General features: G+C 42.2%; 1 protein-coding gene across 2 annotated transcripts in view; it reads left to right on the top strand.

Annotated features, from left to right (window-relative positions):
- SVEP1 (sushi, von Willebrand factor type A, EGF and pentraxin domain containing 1) overlaps positions 1–19364 on the top strand; it is a 148697-nt gene that overhangs the window by 95988 nt on the left and 33345 nt on the right. The window contains exons 28-36 of one of the 2 annotated variants that reach the window (XM_035140342.2): positions 32–156; positions 1325–1448; positions 2957–3127; positions 5231–5404; positions 7787–7906; positions 9523–9699; positions 11171–11255; positions 12084–12275; positions 14783–14950. In XM_035140342.2, the coding sequence (XP_034996233.2) occupies positions 32–156; positions 1325–1448; positions 2957–3127; positions 5231–5404; positions 7787–7906; positions 9523–9699; positions 11171–11255; positions 12084–12275; positions 14783–14950 (1336 nt within the window). The remainder of the gene's footprint in view (positions 1–31; positions 157–1324; positions 1449–2956; positions 3128–5230; positions 5405–7786; positions 7907–9522; positions 9700–11170; positions 11256–12083; positions 12276–14782; positions 14951–19364) is intronic. The other variant, XM_035140343.2, reaches the window with a different exon arrangement.

Here is a 19364-nt window from a genome sequence, read left to right as displayed (position 1 = left end):
TCTTCTTATTCTGTTTTTCTTTTGTGAATAGGTGGGGGTGCATTGGTCCTTGGACAGGAGCAGGACCAAAGAGGAGAAGGATTTAACCCAGCAGAGTCTTTTGTCGGCTCAATTAGCCAGCTCAACATTTGGGGTTATGTTCTGTCTCCAGAACAGGTACATATGTAACATTTCATTTGGTTTTTTTGAAGCTCGGGAGAGTGCTGTCTGGCAAATGAAAATATATTAAGCAATTTCCCATATTCTGGGCCTGATCCTTTCCTCTTTCTCTCATCAACTGCTCAGAATTGTTTTATATCTGTGAAAAATGAAACCACGTTGGCAGTAATGAAATTGGAAGGTAGTGGCTGTCTTCAGACAAGAATGAGCCTAGCTTCCCCAGGCTCACACATCCTCCTGTGGCATTTTTATGAACCGCAACTTAGTGTGTCATCCAAACCCTAAAACTGTGTTTGATCTATCAGTGGAAGTAGGCCCACCTCATAAACTATAGCCTGTAGCACTGCAAAACTCTGGGTTTTTTTGCTTTTGTTTTTTTTGCTGTACCACTTACGGGATGAAGGGAGACTAACCAGCCCTGCTTCAAGTGACCATCTTTTGTGAGAGTGGGTGGAAGTTCTTTATGGAAGTTCTTTTGTGAGAGTGGGTGGAAGTTTATGTATTGGGTCATACAGTGGTACCTCTACTTACGAATAACTCTACTTACGAATGTTTCTACTTACGAATGGAGCTCCGTCCGCCATCTTGGATGCAGTTTAGATAGGATTTTTTCTACTTACGAATTTTTAGATAGGGTTGCTTCTACTTACAATTTTTTTCTCCCAATGCATTTCTATGGGATTCGACTTACAATTTTTTTCGACTTAAAATTTGTTTTCGGAACGCATTAAATTCGTAAGTAGAGGTACCACTGTACATCACTTTAAACGGGTTTTTAGTTGAAAGCAATTAGTTGTTGTATGTTGTAGAGTTGGTTAGAGTGCTGGGGTTGTTATATAACAGTTTTAATGACATCCAAGATCTCTGTTTTCTCGTGAAAACACTGTGTTTTTCTGAAATGGGTGTCAGTATCCAAGAGTGTCTTTCTTCCCGCCTGATCCATGTTTCAGGAAATAAGTGAAGAGCAGATATTCTTCCAACCATTTCTGCACAACACCGTGTGTCCAACACCACCGTTATTTCTCGAAAGGAAGGTCCTACATTCTGATACATTAGACATGGGTTTGTTCATTTTGAACATTCGCTGATCATTGCGGTGAGAAGGAAGAGGAGGAATCAGCTAATTAACAAGCTTGTATCTGTCCCTTTTCTTTTGAACTATCAGGTGAATTCCTTGGCTACTTCTTGTCCAGAAGAACTCCAGAAGGGCAATGTATTGGCCTGGCCAGATTTCCTACCTGGGGTTGTTGGAAGAGTGAAGATAGATTCCAAGAGCATATTCTGTGCTGGTTAGAGCTCTATCTCCTAAAAGTGTTGTTGTAATATAATGCAATGGTTTTTAAACTTTGCTCAGGAAATCCTGGTGCACCCTGGGAGCTAGTCAGAGGTGCCTCATTGCATGCCCAGCCAAACTATGACTTAGCGACAATGTGTTGGGTCCTTTAAGGGCAAGTCACAGTTGCGTTGCTCCTGCTCCTCCAGTCATGTTGCTGCTGTGCTGTTTTAAGTTAAGCCATTGTTTGACTGAGGACTCAGCTACACAGCTGCAAATGAAATGTTTTAAGTGTGTTTTAAGCGCAGTACACAATGTGACACTAGCTGGCGATGGTGAGCCTTATGGAAAATTCAATGTATTTTTTTAAAAAAGCATTTTCAGAATGGTTTCTATATGCGTGTAGATTCCAGCTTAGCGTGTCATACATAGCATGCTTTGTAATTTGTCTGGAGGAGCAGAAGGACTGCGGGGAAGACTCCGAGGTTTCACACATTTGCCCGAAGGTAGGGGTGGGAAACCTTTTCAGCCCCGTGGGCCAGACATTTATCTCCTTGACACTACAGCTGCACAAACTATGTGACTGCCAGATAGGCTTTTTGTATGTTCCTATGACTTGACAACCAGCTATCGTTGGGCTTTTAGATAGAGCTTCTGGCAGCACCTGCAAAGCTGGTTTCAGTACAGAAATAAGTCCCTGAAAGCAGAAAAAGCAAATAATTTTTTTAAAAAAATCGCTGGTATACTGGTGCTCCTTAAGTGGCGCAAAACCTATGATATTATTATACCCGTGGCCCACCTAGCCTTTCACAGATACACTTGATCATTTAATGACTGGAACATTCCGTCTTCATTCTTCGGATTCCAGTGTTGTGTAATAAATGTTCCTTGGGACCTCGAGTGAAATATTTATGGTTTCCTGGATTGAGATGTTGAAAGAGTAAAGTTTAGGATTGGGTCAAATGGGAGAGATTTCCAGTCATTCATTGGAACAAAAATTTTAGTCTTTATTTTGGCTCCCCGTTCTGTTTTGCTGTTTGTTTGTTTTTCACTTGTGAAAATGGCTTTAACCTTGGATATTGAAACAGATAATACTCTTATGTTTTTTTTCTGAAAGTGAGCATTGGAAGCAGGTATATCTGTCTTCCAAACCTCCTTGCGTAGCGTGGAAGACTAGTAAAGTTTTGGGAATCAAAGTTTGGAGAAATCTGCAACTCTAATGCTTCTAGCTCAGGCATCCCCAAACTGCGGCCCTCCAGATGTTTTGGCCTACAACTCCCATGATCTCTAGCTAACAGGACCAGCTAACAACAGGACCAGTGGTCAGGGATGATGGGAATTGTAGTCCAAAACATCTGGAGGGCCGAAGTTTGGGGATGCCTGCTCTAGCTGATCAAAACTTCAACTTCTTCAACAACTAAATGGAGATGTTAATTTATGTTACACAACCATGTGGAATTGCAGGAGCTCTTGTTTTAATGTGCTTTAGCTGTTTTGTGTGTGTGTGTTTTCCTTTGTTCTCAGACTGCCCGCCCTTAGAAGGTTCCATACCTCACCTGAGAACTTCATCAACAGATTCAAAGCCGGGCTCAAAAGTCTCCCTCTTTTGCGACCCAGGTTTCCACATAGAAGGGAATTACATCCAGCACTGTCTAAATTTAGGGCAGTGGGCACAACCTCTCCCACGCTGTGAAAGTAAGTGGATACCCTTAGGATACTCCTAGCTTTAGGATTTGCTGCAGTAATAGACCAAAGATCCTAAATGAAACAACAACAAAATAAATCACTGTCCAGGAAGCCACTTAGTGATTTCCAGAAGGCCCCTTCTAGTGCTGCTGTCATAAAATGTAAATCAGACACCCCCAAACTTCGGCCCTCCAGATGTTTTGGACTACAGTTCCCATCTTCCCCGATCACTGGTCCTGTTAGCTAGGGGTCACGGGAGTTGTAGGCCAAAACATCTGGAGGGCCGCAGTTTGGGGGTGCCTGGTGTAAATGGATTTTGTTAGGTTGATCCAAAGAATCATTGGAGCTGTACTTTATTAAGAGGGACGGGAACTGTAGCTCTGTGAGGGGTAAAATGCAGATCTGAGGATCCTTTGGGGGGAAGTTGTGTGCTTTAAATGTGCAGTGGTACCTTGGTTCTCAAACTTAACTTAATCCATTCTGGAAGTCCATTCCAAAACCAAAGCATTCCAAAACCAAGGCGGGCTTTCCCATAGAAAGTAATGCAAAACAGATTAATCCATTCCAGACAACCCCTAAAACAGCAATTTAACATTAATTTTACGATCTAACAAGACCATTGATCCATAAAATGAAAGCAATAAACAGTGTACTGCAGCCACACAATCAATCAATCAGTAGCAGAACTGAGTTCCACACAGGCAAAAAAAGAGCCGCAAAAACACAAACACAAAATAAATAGCAAAAACAGACCGATCTCAGCGTAACACTCAAATCAGAAGCGCAACACTCAAAACGGAGCACATTGGGCTTCCGAAAACAGTTTGCAAACCGGAACACTTATTTCCGGATTTGCACTGTTTGGGTTCCAAGTTGTTTGAGTACCAAGGCGTTTGAGAACTAAGGTACCACTGTATACTGTACTATGTACACAGCTTTAGTCTCAATTACAGTAGGCTGTGGAGACTTCCCTATATACACATGGAAAAATGGGAACATATGGTAAGAGAATAATTCCTGTCCTTTCATGGTACCCAGAGGTGTGGGTTTTTTTAATCATCTTTTCTCTTTCATTGCTCTTCAGTAAGCTAGTCTGTAGTCTAGTGTGTCTTGAGCCGTACACTAGTGAAGAAAGAGTTTCTAGACAAAGCATTTTGAAATAAGAACAGTGTTTCCCAAACTTTGGCCTCCAGCTCTTGTGGGACTTCAACTCCCATCATCCCTAGCTACCAGGACCAGCGGTCAGGGATGATGGGGATTGTAGTCCCAAAACAGCTGCTGACCCAAGTTTGGGAAACACAGAAATAAAGGCAGGACTAGCACAGCTATTAGACATCTCTATTAAATATTTCAAAGGCTCACAAGGCTCCTTTAGGCAAAACCACCTTGATCCTATTAATTGTATGGCTTATGTGACTTCCGCTTTGATCCTGCTAACTATGTGACTTATCCTGCTTGTTACCTACCCAAGTACAATATTGTGAATGCATTCATAGTCTACATAACCAGATGCTTCCTTTCTGGTCTCTTGTTGTTGTTTAGTCGATTAGTCGTGTCCGACTCTTCGTGACCCCATGAAGAGTCTGGTCTCTTACCCCACAATTAAACAACATATAAACACAAAATGGGTTTTACAAGTATACAAGCGGGTTTCTTTTCAGAAAGAAAATGTTTGATATTTAGTAGTTTGTTTTTCCGCTTGTTTGTTTGTTTTTGCACTGAACTCTGTGATTCCCTTATAGAACTTTATGAGAGGGCTTGAGTGTGTTTCCTGCGAAGCAGGAGTCGGGAAGAGGTTCAGTTCAAATGATCAAACATTGACCTTCAGTGCCGACTTCTAAACACCTGCTGAAAACTTTTCTCTCTTACCAAGCCTAAGCAAGCAATTAAGCCTAAACCGGTAGACGGTGGTTAATTGGTGTCTGTTTTTAACCTTTTTAAAGGGTTTATTGTATGGTTTTGTGGTGAACTGAATAGAGGTGAAGATGGCTAAAATTGCATTCTCTCCAAAACTGTTAAAGATTTAGAGTCATGGCCGTTGTATCAAGAAGAGATGAAAGTGAGCGTGTCTAACCTCCTAATACTTTTGTGCATATATCGTCTGGCTTGCAGGGATTAGCTGTGGAGTGCCTCCTCCTTTAGAAAACGGATTTTACTCCGCTGAGGACTTCTTTGCTGGAACCACCATCACATATCAATGCAACAGCGGCTATTACTTATTAGGAGACTCGAGGTCGCTTTGTACAGACAGCGGAAGCTGGAGCGCCATTTCGCCCTCTTGCCTCGGTGAGATCATGAGCACGTTTGGCCATCTTGTCAACACAAGAGTCCTAAGACTCCTGCTCGTCTCTGCCTCCATTCTCCTACAGACTGAATCTCGCTCTCGCTCTCAAACCTTTACTGGCATATAGACAAAATTCCTAAAATAAAATCACCCGGTAGACTCCACATCTAACAATAAAAATGCTGTTGTATAACATTCGCGAATCCTCGTTGCGATCCCTATCCTGATTCTATATGACTCTGTCCTCAGGGGCAGAGTCTCTCTGTGAGTGGTATTTTCTGAAATCTCACCTGGAGTATAGCTGAAGGTAGCACATTCAGTCTCACTGGCATCGATGCCCTGCGTTGATTTGGGTTGAACAGGTGGTAGTCACCATTGGCTGTTCACGTCAAACCATCCCCAAACTTGCTCACCCTACAGACTCAAATCTGTCTAAATAAGGCTGTTGGCCAGGTCCCCAAAACCTACACTAGGCATCTCTGCGGCCTTGCATCCAGCACAGAGATATTTGAAAACTCTTTTCCCCTTCAGAGAGCAGACCCCGCCCCCGATGCCACATTATTGCAAGCTGATTGTTGAAAATCCTCTCTGTTTCAAAAGCAATCTGCTTTGCAGCACGAAGAACTGCTGTTCCAAGATATTTAAGATCCAAACCCCTTCAGGGACACCCAGTTTTAGATGTGGTTCTTTGGATTTTAGGTGCAGGATATTTGTGGCCCACTAGGCTTTCCTTGCAAAATGTGTTTAAATGTATCGTTCAGCTTACATACCGTAGTTTTGAAGGCATTGCTTACAATAGCAAGAGTACATGTTTGCATTTTTTGTCATTGTGCGGCAGTTGTTTCTGATAAGTTTTGTTATGTCTTTATGGAGCAGCAGTCTATGAAAGGAAGGGAAATATAGAATGTGTACATTCTTTGATGCATTGCTTTTAATAGTTCTCGGTGATATGTAAGTTGCTATCTTTGTATAAAGCATCACAGATTGAGAGCCCCTGAGACAGTAGCACCACCAAGGGTACTATTAGTAAGACTATATTATTAATCTAGTAAGGGGAGCGGGTGGTGCTGTGGTCTAAACCACTGAGCCTCTTGGGCTTGCCAATCGGAAGGTTGGTGGTTCGAATCCCCGCAACGAAGTGAGCTCCTGTTGCTCTGTCCCAGCTCCTGTCAACCTAGCGAAAGCACACCAGTGCAAGTAGATAAATAGGTACCACTGTGGCAGGAAGGTAAATGGCATTCCTGTGGTCTCTGGCTTCCGTCCTGGTGTCCTGTTGTGCCAGAAGCAGTTTAGTCCTGCTGGCCACATGACCCGGAAAGCTGTCTGTGGACAAACGCCGGCTCCCTTGGCCTGAAAAGCAAGCTGAGCATCGCAACCCCTAGTCACATTTGACTGGACTCAACCGTGCAGGGGCCCATGACCATTTCACCTTAATTAACTAGCACCATTGGGATAGTAACATAGGTAGGTCAACAATCCTTTGCAATCTAAATTTAAATCAAGGTTGGTGGTAGGAAAGGAAAAAACAACATACGGGAGGGTAAGGAGGGAGAGAATAAGATAACAAAGGAGGAGTAAGAGCAAATGCAGTCATTTCAGGTGGAGATGAGTTGCAGGGAAAGGTTGGGGTTTGGAGAGGGGACTTTCACCACTTTTGGTGTCCTAGGAAGGAAATCCCGGGCATAAGTGGCACCAAGTGAGAATGGGAAAAGATCAAGAGACCTTCGGGTTTTCTTTGGATGGCCAAGAAACATCACAAGCAGAGACAGCGTAGGGCAGGGGTAGGCAACCTAAGGCCCGTGAGCCGGATGCGGCCCAATCGCCTTCTCAATCTGGCCCGCAGACGGTCCGGGAATCAGTATGTTTTTACATGAGTAGAATGTGTGCTTTTTATTTAAAATGCATCTCTGGGTTATTTGTGGGGCCTGCCTGGTGTTTTTACATGAGTAGAATGTGTGCTTTTTATTTAAAATGCATCTCTGGGTTATTTGTGGGGCCTGCCTGGTGTTTTTACATGAGTAGAATGTGTGCTTTTTATTTAAAATGCACCTCTGGGTTATTTGTGGGGCCTGCCTGGTGTTTTTACATGAGTAGAATGTGTGCTTTTTATTTAAAATGCACCTCTGGGTTATTTGTGGGGCCTGCCTGGTGTTTTTACATGAGTAGAATGTGTGCTTTTTATTTAAAATGCATCTCTGGGTTATTTGTGGAGCATAGGAATGTGTTCATTATATTTTTCAAAATCTAGTCCCGTCCCCCCATGGTCTGAGGGACGGTGGACTGGCCCACGGTTGAAAAAGGTTGCTGACCCCTGGCGTAGGGCATGAAAGCTGTAAGACGCCAAAGGCATTTCATTAATAGGAGCCCCACTTTCTGTTTTGTAGACGTTGATGAATGTGCTGTTGGCTCAGACTGTGACCCGCATGCCTCCTGCCGTAACACAAACGGTTCCTATTTATGTGCCTGCATTCACCCTTACACTGGAGACGGCAAGAAATGTGCAGGTACGGGGGAAGGAGTGTTAAGTAGCGGGTTCTGAAAGGAGAGACTTGCCCAGCCTGCATTCCGTAAACATCGCAGAATTATATTTTTGCTGTAGTTGGCTTCTTATCGAAATCCATCGCTGAGATCCCAAGATACCTGCTTCACAAAGCCAAGGGCAAAACTCATATGAATTTGAATTGAAACCTAGGACATGAGACATTTTCTCCCAGGAAGCACATACTGCTTTAAAAAATGTATAGGAGGACAATCCAGCCTGCAATAAGCCGGTTCACAGGAGAGTCCAGGGTCCCTGCCTGCAAAGCCGCCCGCCCAAGGAGGGCAAACAGACTTTTTTTTACAAGCATAAGCTGCAGAATTTGTAGCAAAACAAATGCATCTTTCTTGAATGTAATCAAGATTTTTAAAAAGAAAAATGCATGTCTTATTTAAGTACAGTCGTACCTTGGTTGTCAAACGCCGTGGTACTCATACGTTTTGGTTCCGGAACGATTGAAACCCGGAAGTGAGTGTTCCAGTTTTTGAACTTTTTGCGGAAGCCAAATGTCCGATGTGGCTTCCGCTATTGCTTATGGCACACCTGCACCAATCAGAAGCCAATTGGAAGCTGTGCCTTGGTTTCCAAACGTTTCGGAAATCGAACGGACTTCCGGAACACATTCTGTTCGAAAACCAAGGTACGGCTGTACTGTATGTGGACTTTGGCAGCAATCCAGATACAGTCGTACCTTGGTTCTTGAACGGAATCTGTTCTGGAAGTCCGTTTGACTTCCGAAAACGTTCAGAAACCAAAGCGTGGCTTCTCATTGGCTGCAGCAAATTGGAAGCCACAACAGCCCTGTTGGACGTTCGGCTTCCAAAAGAACGTTCGAAAACTGGAACACTCACTTCCGGTTTTCGATCGTTTGGGAGCCGGAACGTTCGACTCCCGAGGCATCCGGGAGCCGAGGTACAACTGTATTGCAAAAGTAGATCGCAAGTTATAGTCATGACCTAATGGCCAAAAGGTGTTGACCTGTGACTAGAATTTTTGTTTCTAGGTTCACGTTTCAGCACATTGCACACTAGACAAGATTGCACTCTATGTAGGTGCAATGAAACAATATATGAAATATTATTGCACCTGGAAAGGAAGCAGATTCCTCTCAGTGGAAGAGGTGGCCCAATTGCAGTATTGCTGAAGTCTCTGCAAAGAAAATAAATGTGGTTGGAAATGTTCATTGAAGTGTTTTTAAAGTGCTATATTTGTATGCAGTGGTACCTCAGGTTACAAACACTTCGGGTTACAGGCTCCGCTAACCTGGAAGTAGTACCTCGAGTTAAGAACTTTACCTCAGGATGACAAAGCATGTGTTGGCAGCGCTGCGGCAGCAGGGGGGCCCCATTAGCTAAAATGGTACCTCAGGTTAAGAATGGTTTTAGGTTAAGAATGGACCTCTGGAACGAATTAAGTTCGTAACCAGAGGTACCACTGTATTCCCATGATCATGTGAATCGGGCCTTCCCCCCCCCTCCCAAGTCACCTGCTTAAACGTTGCATGATTTGTTTTCATTTTTAAGCACATGAGCCACACCTGATGTCAGTAAGCTCTGTTTTACCTTGTATCTGATTCCAAAGAACCAGTGAGGTGCAAACACCCAGAAGACCCTGAACACGGCCATTCGCACAGTGACAGCTACAGTGTTGGTAGCGAAACCAGTTTCTCATGCGATAAGGGCTACCAGCTCAAAGGAATGGATAAAGTTACATGTTTAGAGTCTGGGGAATGGAGCCACCAGATACCGCACTGTGAAGGTATATTCTGCATTCTCATTGTGTTAGTACAGATCTAGAACCATTCCACTTGGGAAATGTTAGGCACTTGAATGCCTAGTTGGCTGGAATTGGCTATTTATTTATTTAGCAAGGTTAATATACTGTTTGATCGAAAAGATAATCTCTGAGTGGTTTGCATAAAATGTTTTTCTCTGAAAAGTTTCCCAATGGTTATTATAGTCCTACCTTGCTTTTCGAACAGCTTAGTTCTCGAACATTTTGTCTCTCAAATGCCGCAAACCTGGAAATGACTGTTCCACTTTAGGAACTATTTTTGGAAGCCGAACGTCCGACGGGGCTTCCGATTGGCTGCAGGAGCTTCCTGCAGCCAATCAGAAGCCATGCTTTGGTTTTTGAACGTTTTGGAAGTCGAATGGATTTCCAGAACGGATTCCGTTCGACTTCTAAGGTATGGCTGTACTTGACACTTCATAAACCTCCTTCCACAGGTTGATATGGGCTGCTCACTTGAGGACATAACTATGATGAGGAAGTTCTCTCTTGAGATGATATTCATGTAGCAATCCGTTATGGTTTGCCCTTTCCCATATAGTAGACAAGGCTCCAGCTCTACTGTCATTTTGGCACCAGGTTAAGACCTCACTGTTGGCCTGGGCTGCCTCAAGTTGCTAACATCAGTTTCTGCTGTTGTAAAGAGTTGGGTTGGGTTGAGCATTGTGATTGAGCTACCGTTGATTTTAGGTATGTTTTATCTGCTGTGTCTGTTTCTTAGGTTGCTGGTATTTTAATTGATCTGTAATCTGCCTTGAGATCTCAGGATGAAGGGCCGGTTAAATATATACTAAGTAAATACATATATAAAATATTAAGAACACAGCCACACCCAGGGCTTTTTTTCCAGCCGGAACTCCGTTCCAGCACTTCTCAGGTGGCACCATTGCCATTATAAGAGAACAAGGGAGGTGTTCATGGTGAGTTCTGGGACCTCTTTTCATAGAAAAATAGCACAGAGGCACAGAATTAAGCAGACTGAAGAGTCATTCCCTCTCGCAAAGGAATCCTGGGAACCCATGGTTCTGTGACCAGCAAATTCTCACCACATTCCTCAAACTACAATTCCTAGGGTTATTTTGGATGTGTTTAATAACACTTTGAACTGTATATGTGACCTGAGAGGGCATGAGATACAGTAAATATCTCTTTTGCAGCTTCTTTGCAGAACTTAGTGACAGGATCCAGAAGTGATCTGGATTGTTTATTTATTTTATTCTGTATCCATCTGTATCCATCACCCAAAGCATTCTGTTCCTCACTGAACCTCTGTGCCCCTGTTGCTATGAAAGAGAGGCTTACTAGATATTAATATGAAATAGCCCATTTTCACACAACTAACAGTACAATTCTACAAATCTCTACTCATTAGTAAGCCCGAGTTAAATTATGTTACTTAATAAGAATGTGTGGTTTTTTCTATTTGATTTTTTTAAAGCTGTTTCCTGTGGTGTCCCCATTGTTCCAGAAAATGGTGCAGTCGATGGCTCAAATTTTACATATGGTAGCAAAATAATCTACAGGTAGGAGGATTGCACATCAAATAAATCTGGTCCTCAATGTGTAGTTACTTACACTATATCATAAGTTCTGTGTTTGAGAGGACTTTTTGTTTATATTATTATATTATATTATATTATATTATATTATATTATATTATATTATATTATATTATATTATATTATATTATATTATATTATATTAGCTGGCCCTGCATGCGTTGCTGTGCGTTAGTCTGTCAAATGGAGGGTAATAGCCCTCCTTCAGATCCCCCCGAGTCTCAGAGTCCCGCTGTTTTACAGGATCTCGTGGCGGAGGCGGGGTTTGTGGGTGTGGGCTAGACTCCATGGGGAGGGAGGAGGAGATGAAGGTGGAGCTGTGGGAATAACACCACTTGAGGGCGCTGTTTTAGTATGTTGAAAAGCAGGTTTTTAACTGTGCAGGTATGAGATGTGAGCAATCCGAGGTTGTGCAAACACTCGGGTAGTGGCATGGACCGTTGTGTCCAAATTCCAGGACAATCGGTCAAGCAGTTTCGGAGAAAAGTGGAGCCCACAGTTTCACCTTTTTACATTTTTATATATACATAGATTATATTATTATTATATTATATTATATTATATTATTATATTATAATTTTTACTGTTTATATAGGGTCCATTGAGGTTTTGTAAATGACTACTCAGTGACACAACACATATAGTTATCAATAAGTATGACATCTGATGAATGCTATGGGACCATTTGATTACACCCATAGTTTTTCAGTAGGAAAAAAAACCCTAAGACCTCTAACAGAGATGCAAGAAAAGTGCAGTGCTCTTGTAACTTGCTTTCTTGTCTCAATACAGGTGCAATAAAGGATACAGTCTAGTAGGCAACGAGGAATCGGTGTGCCTTGCAAGTGGCACATGGAATCGTTCTTCCGTATTTTGTGAATTAGTGAAGTGTCCCCTCCCAAAGGAAATAAGCAATGGAAAATATATAATGAGTGGCGTGACATACCTTTCTAATGTATTGTACACCTGTGACACAGGTTACAGGTAATCAAGAAACCAAGATGCACTTAACATATTATATGTATTTTAAAAATAATAATAATGTAGAAATGGAGTGCTTTTAAACTGAGGGGAAGTGCTTATGCAAAATGATTCATCTGGCTTTTTTCTTTAATCTTCTAATATCTGCACATGTAAATTGGTGGTGCTCATGGAAAAGTCATGTAGAATTAGTCATCTTGCTAATACCCAACTCATTCTTCTTAGCACCAGCCTTTAAACATGATTTAAAAGCTTCACTAGGCAAAATCTGCAAATTATCTTACCATCAAAAGGTTCATATTTACAACTTGACACCCACTAAAGTCTTTATTGCTTCATAATTAATATTAATATTTCTTTTAAAAAAAAACCTGTTGAAAACTCTGAAGCACTAGAATTCAGAGTTAAATATGGTGACTGGCAGAAGCTTGGATGTTATAGTCATTTGAAGAGAACAGAAAATACGTATTTGAGCTTAAATACCTATTTTGAGCTTTAAAAAATCTTGAATGTAAACTTTCTTAAAAAAAACAAGAATCATTCCTACTCAGCATTAAAGGTAAAGGGACCCCTGACCATTAGGTCCAGTCGTGACCGACTCTGGGGTTGCGGCACTCATCTCGCATTATTGGGCAAGGGAGCTGGCGTACAGCTTCCAGGTCATGTGGCCAACATGACAAAGCCGCTTCTGGCAAACCAGAGCAGCACACAGAAATGCCGTTTACCTTCCCGCTGTTGGCTAGATTGGTAGGAGCAGGGACCGAGCAATGGGAGCTCACCCCGTCATGGGGATTTGAACCGCCGACCTTCTGATCGACAAGCCCTAGGCTCTGTGGTTTAACCCACAGCGCCACCCGCGCTCAGCATTACAGGTTTAGATATTCCTAAAAATGTAAGAAAAGTTTTTTTTTATATGCCACCGCTGCTGCGAGGGTACTCATAGCAATGTATTGGAAGAATGATAAAATCCCCACAAGATCAGAATGGTTATTGAAGCTAACAGAATATGCAGAGTTAGCCTATCTTTCTGAAAGAAGTAGAGATAAACCTAGGCAAAAGTTCATTTTAGAATGGGATCGTTTCAAGAGATACTTAAAAAAATAGTTGCTGCAATGTGAATACGGTAATAGCTTTTGAATAAACGCTGTAAATAATATATATTAAGGAAAAAGATATAGAAACACTAAATACTGTGTTATGAAACAACTAAACAAAATCATGTAATATGTTTATTACAAGAAAGAGATATGGAAGGGACGGGAAGTCAGATGTTCATGAAGAAAATTTATTGCTGGAAAATGTATATACTTTTTGTGATGGTTGATGTTTTTTGACGGATTATAAGTTTACGTTGTACAGATATAATTACGAACAATAAAGCATAAAAAGGGGGAAAGAAAATACTTATTTGGACTGTGGCTGCAGAATGCAGAATTTGTTATATCCCAGGGCACATTCCTTCACTCCCTGCCCCCATGGCACCTTCAAGTAGAATTTTGGAAACTGAATTTGACGTAGATGTTTTATAACTTCAACTTCTTTGCGGGCTGTTTCTGCCGCACCACAGCAGTTGGATTGCCCATCTCATAAAATGTAAAGAAAAATCCTTCTAAATGGCTACGGATTCCACAGCACCATTACAAGATCTGTTTTGCTTATTTTCTTTTCTTAAAAAAATAATGTAAGTAAAATATGTGCCTTCCTCTCTACAGTATTGCAGCAAACAGATTTTCTGTATATGTTTTAAATCACACACACACACACACACAAAAAAAAAACAACAACACATGACCACAATTCAGCAAACACAGCAAGACCTATCTCTGTGCTACAAATTTACCCATAACCATGAAAAAAGGTATGTTGGGAATCTCGGCTGCAGGGTGAAAGGTTATGTATTCATGCATTGTGGGTAGAGCTGGGTGGTATATTTTTGCACAAATATAAAGTGTCACTTTTTAAAAAGAATTTTGCATTTGGCAACTTTATACCCGGTGGGTGGGTGTGGGTGGGTGGCTTTAAAGCTTTTACTTTAACCATGTGCTCTCAAATTGATGGTTGGTTCAAGTTAAACATGTTGAAGGAAGGAAATGGAAACGGACGCTTGTGCTTTCATCATAGCTGCCAAGTCTCCCGTTTTCCCTGGGAAATCCCCGTTTTCCCAGCTGTTCCTAGCTGAAAAAATGGATTTTTTTGTTTTTCCCCGGTTTATTCTGGTGCAGCGGCCATTTTGGAACTGGGCGGAGCATGCTCAGAAGCAACTTTTGATGCTGCTCTGCCCAGTTCCAAAATGGCTGCAGTGCGACTTCTGCCGCGGTGGCCATTTTGGAACTGGGCAAAGCAGCATCAAAAGTCACTTCTGAGCATGCTCTGCCCAGTTCCAAAATGGCGGCAGCGCAACTTCCGGTCTGCTATTTCCGGCCCGGTCCCTTATTTCTCTGACAGCAACTTGGCAGGTATGGCTTTCATGCGCACCTCTTACGGTTTCCCCATTTCCATTGGTTTCGTAGCCTGCAAGGACCTTCCGTGCTCGTGTGTGGAGATTCGGGCGGCTGGAGCAGCCTCCCTCCAGAGTGCCAAACAGTTTCTTGCGGTCTCCCTCCTGTCATAAAAGATGCCACGGTTACTGGGAGCAACTACACCTTCGGAAGCACCGTCACTTATACGTGTAAGGAAGGGTATGTAAAGGAGCTCTATCAGATTGGAACTCTTAAAAGTTGTCGTACTGTGAAGCAGAGATGGGGAAACTTGTGACCCTCCAGTGATGCTGGACTCCAGCTCACAACAGCCCCAGCCAGGCCCTTGGCCAGTGGCCCAGGATAATGGGAGCTATAGCCAAACAGCATCCGCAGAGCCACAGGTTCCCCATCCCTGCTATAAAGTGTGGTGATTATTGTAAATCTCATTGCAGAATCCCTGCTCCTGTGTCAGATAACTGAAAGGTAATATAGAGCAGGCCCAGGGGGTGCAGAGAATGTGGCCCTCTAGACCTCGCTATCCGGCCCTCAGAATTATTTACAGGCCACACCCCTCGTGGGGTGCTTTGTAGGGCTGGGAGATACCTGATTTTCAGCAGCTAAACAACTCAATATCTACTGATATATCGTGTTGTCTGGCTCTGGAATGTATCTCAGCTGCTTGCATTTCTTAATACAGAAAGTATTGATCTGGTGTGTAGAGATCTTTCCTATTCTCATTCATTCAAGAGGGCTCTGGAAGCTTCTCTGTGTGAAAGAAACAAGTAGAAGGTTCATGGTGTTTGGGTTATTGCTTCAGAGAAGCTGAATAGAACCATAGAATCATAGAGTTGGAAGAGATCTGGCTCAACATGGGTCAGAGGCATAGCTGCCAAGTACCCCGTTTTCCCCGGGAAACCCCCATTTTTACTTACCTTTTCCCGGTGGTCCCCCGTATCACTTCGTCTCCCGTTTTTCTCCGTTATTTTCTCCTGCTGGTGGCCATTTTTTTCTGATTTGCCCTTCTATGGGCATAAAAAATGGCCGCCGCCGGCTTCAAAAGTCGCATCTACGCATGACCAGACGTGCGTAGACGCGACTTCTGGTGTCGGCAGCGGCCATTTTTGGTGCCCATAGATGGGCGAGGCGACACCGGAAGTTGGGTCGACGCACTTCCAGTCATGCGTAGAAGCTACTTTTGAAGCCGGCGGTGGCCATTTTTGTTTTTTTTTATAATATATTTTTATTATATTTTACATAAAAAAACACAGACAATAAAGAAAAGCATTACAATAAAGACAATAAAAGAAAATAAACACATAAACACATAACCAAAAATTACTTATATCTAAAATCCTCTCACATTTTGTAAAGGGACCCCCTCGGGCTCCCATCCACTATGGTTCATTGGCCTATATCTTTTTAGAAAGTTCTATATCAATTTAATCTCCTCAATTTTTATCTTATTTTACCTCTTATCGTTAACATGCTTGTCGTTTCCACAGTTTAATTCCAGCCTGCTTCTAATCTTAATATATAACTTTTACATATTTTTTTAAATACAGCTTAAATTCTTTCCAATCTTCTTCTGTCGCTTCTTCCCCCCGGTTGCGGACTCTTCCGGTCATCTCAGCCAGTTCCATAAACTCCATCATCTTCATCTGCCAGTCATCAATTGTTGGTATTACATGTGATTTCCAATTATTTGCTAATAAAATTCTTGCCGCTGCTGTGGCATTCATAAAAAAACTGACATTTCTCTTTGGGATCTCTTTGCCTACTATGCCCACTAGGAATGCTTCTGATTTTTTAACAAATGTGTTTTGCAACACCTTCTTCATTTCATTATAAATCTTTTCCCAGAAGTCACTCACTAGTGGACATGTCCACCACATGTGGTAAAAGGAACCTTCCTCCTTCTTACATTTCCAACATTTATTATCATGCATATGATAAATCTTAGCTAACTTTACTGGTGTATGATACCATCTATATATCATTTTCATTATATTTTCTCTTAATAAACTACACACAGTAAACTTGATGTTCTCTTGCCATAGTTTTTCCCATTCCTCTATCATAATACCATGACCAACATCCTTTGCCACAAGATCATAACATTTTTTGTTTGTTCATCTTTCGTATGCCATTCCAGAAGTAATTTATACATTCTGGAAAGTGTTTTCGTCTTAGGTTCTAACAATTCTGTCTCCAACTTTGACTTCTCTGATTGAAATCCAAGTTTTCTATCCATTTTAAACAATTCATTAATCTGATGATATTGGAGCCAATCATCTAACTTTTGTTTCAGCTCCTCATAGGTTTTTAACTTATATTGGTCTCCTTCCTCAATCAACAAATCTCTATATTTTGGCCAACTGGTGTCCATATTTAACCTTTTGTGTGCCTTGGCCTCCAAGGGCGAAATCCATTTAGGTGTTTTTCTTTCTAAAAGATCTTTATACCTGGTCCAAACACTATACAATGATTTTCTAACTATATGTCTTTTAAAGCCTTTCTGGGCCTTTACTTTATCATACCATGAATATGCATGCCATCCATATATATTGTCATAACCTTCTAAATCTAAAACATCAGAGTTTTCCAATGTGAACCAATCTTTCATCCAGCAAAAGGCGGCTGCTTCATAATAAATCTTTAAATCAGGCAGGGAGAAGCCTCCTCTTTGTTTATCATCAGTAAGTAACTTGTATTTAATTCTTGGCTTTTTCCCTTGCCATATAAATTTCGAAATCGCCTTTTGCCATTCCTTAAAGCATTCAATCTTTTCAATTATAGGTATAGACTGAAACAAAAACAACATTTTTGGCAATACATTCATCTTAACAGTTGCAATACGGCCCAACAAAGACAATTTTAAGTTTGTCCAGGTTTCTAAATCACTCTTATCTTCGTTCCACAATTTAACATAATTATCCTTAAATAAATTCAATTTTTTTGCCGTCATATTTACACCAAGGTATTTCACTTTCTTAACAAATGACAAACCAGTAAGTTCTTACGGCAGCCATTTTTGGTGCCCATAGAAGGGCAAAGCGACACCGGAAGTTACGTCGATGCAACTTCCGGTGTCACACGGCTGCTGGTCCCGGATTCTGCAGTCTGGGACTTGGAAGGTAAGGTCAGAGGGGGCATCAAGGCTTCTTTCAACTGTTCAGCTTGAGCCAGGGGGGTGGGTTCCTCAAAGGTGCAGGCAGGCAGGCAGATGGAACCTGAGAAGAGGCAAATACATTGCGGCTCCCCAGTCATTGCAATGTATTGCCAGCTCAATTTGTCTGAAACCAGAATTGCTAACTGAACGCCGTTTATCAATATATTGCACAGCTCCAAAGCTCTGTACCCCAAATGTGCTTGCCTGGCTAAGAAGTGTCCTTCAACTCTCATGCTGTCTCTTTGCTTGCCTGGATAGAGAGGGATGTGTGAGAGTGAAATTGCCTCCTGTGCAAAGGGAAGATTTATATTCATTGCTCTGTCTACCTCTGCCTCTGCCCCCGTAACACTGGCAAGTGGTTCCTGGATGCTTGCCCAGAAAGGAATGTTTGGGCTGAAAAAGAGCATCCGTCTTTTGGTCTCGGAGATGTGTTAGCTCAACGGAACCTCATGTTCAAAGCTCCCTGAAAGATTTGTTTTAGAGCTAGCAGTGTCATAACTACTTGATTGGGGGGGGGGCAAAAGATAGCACCCATCAGTAGGAGGAGCCCAAGCACCGCCAGTGAATTGCATCTAAGGAAATATATCTAGGAAAGAAATAATTGCAGGCGTGCCAAAACACTTTCATAGCTGTGACTTGTTTTGATCTGCGTCTCCAAAGTTAAACACTTTTAAGTCCCAGCAATTTAAAATAACTTAACTCTCCTGTTGAAATCAGTGGAATTTGAAAGTGACTTACTCTACCACTAGTTTCCAAGGTTTGCAGAAAAGGTATATTCTAGTTCATTTTAATCGTTTATATCCCATTCTTTCTCAGAATAAAACTTTCCCATGGCAACTTAACCCCCCCCCCAAAAAAAATTAAGTACATTTCAAAACTTTTACAGTGGTACCTTGGTTCTCGAACTTAATCTATTCCGAGAGTCTGTTCAACTCCCGAAACTGTTCAAAAACCAAGGCGCGGCTTCCTATTGGCTGCAGGAGCTTCCTGCACTCAAGCGGAAGCCACGTCGGACGTTCGACTGCCGAAAAACGTTTGCAAACCGGAACACTTACTTCCAGGTTTGCAGCGGTCAGGAGCCGATTTGTTTGGGAGCCAAGCCGTTCAAGAACCAAGGTCTTGAGAGATCTACATTGGCTCCCAGTACGTTTCTGAGCACAATTCAAAGTGTTGGTGTTGATCTTTAAAGCCCTAAACGGCCTCGGTCCTGTATACCTGAAGGAGCGTCTCCACCCCCATCGTTCTGCCCGGATACTGAGATCCAGCGCCGAGGGCCTTCTGTTCTGGCGGTTCCCTCATTGCGAGAAGTGAAGTTATAGGAAACCAGACAGAGGGCCTTCTCGGTAGTGGCACCCACCCTGTTGGAACGCCCTTCCAACAGATGTCAAGGAAATAAATAGCTATCCTACTTTTAAAAGACATCTGAAGGCAGCCCTGTTTAGGGAAGTTTTTAATATTTAATGC

This window comes from Zootoca vivipara, chromosome 16 (genome assembly GCF_963506605.1).
Source record: "Zootoca vivipara chromosome 16, rZooViv1.1, whole genome shotgun sequence".
NCBI classification, from domain to species: domain Eukaryota; kingdom Metazoa; phylum Chordata; class Lepidosauria; order Squamata; family Lacertidae; genus Zootoca; species Zootoca vivipara.
This window is presented reverse-complemented; position numbering and strand designations above follow the sequence as displayed.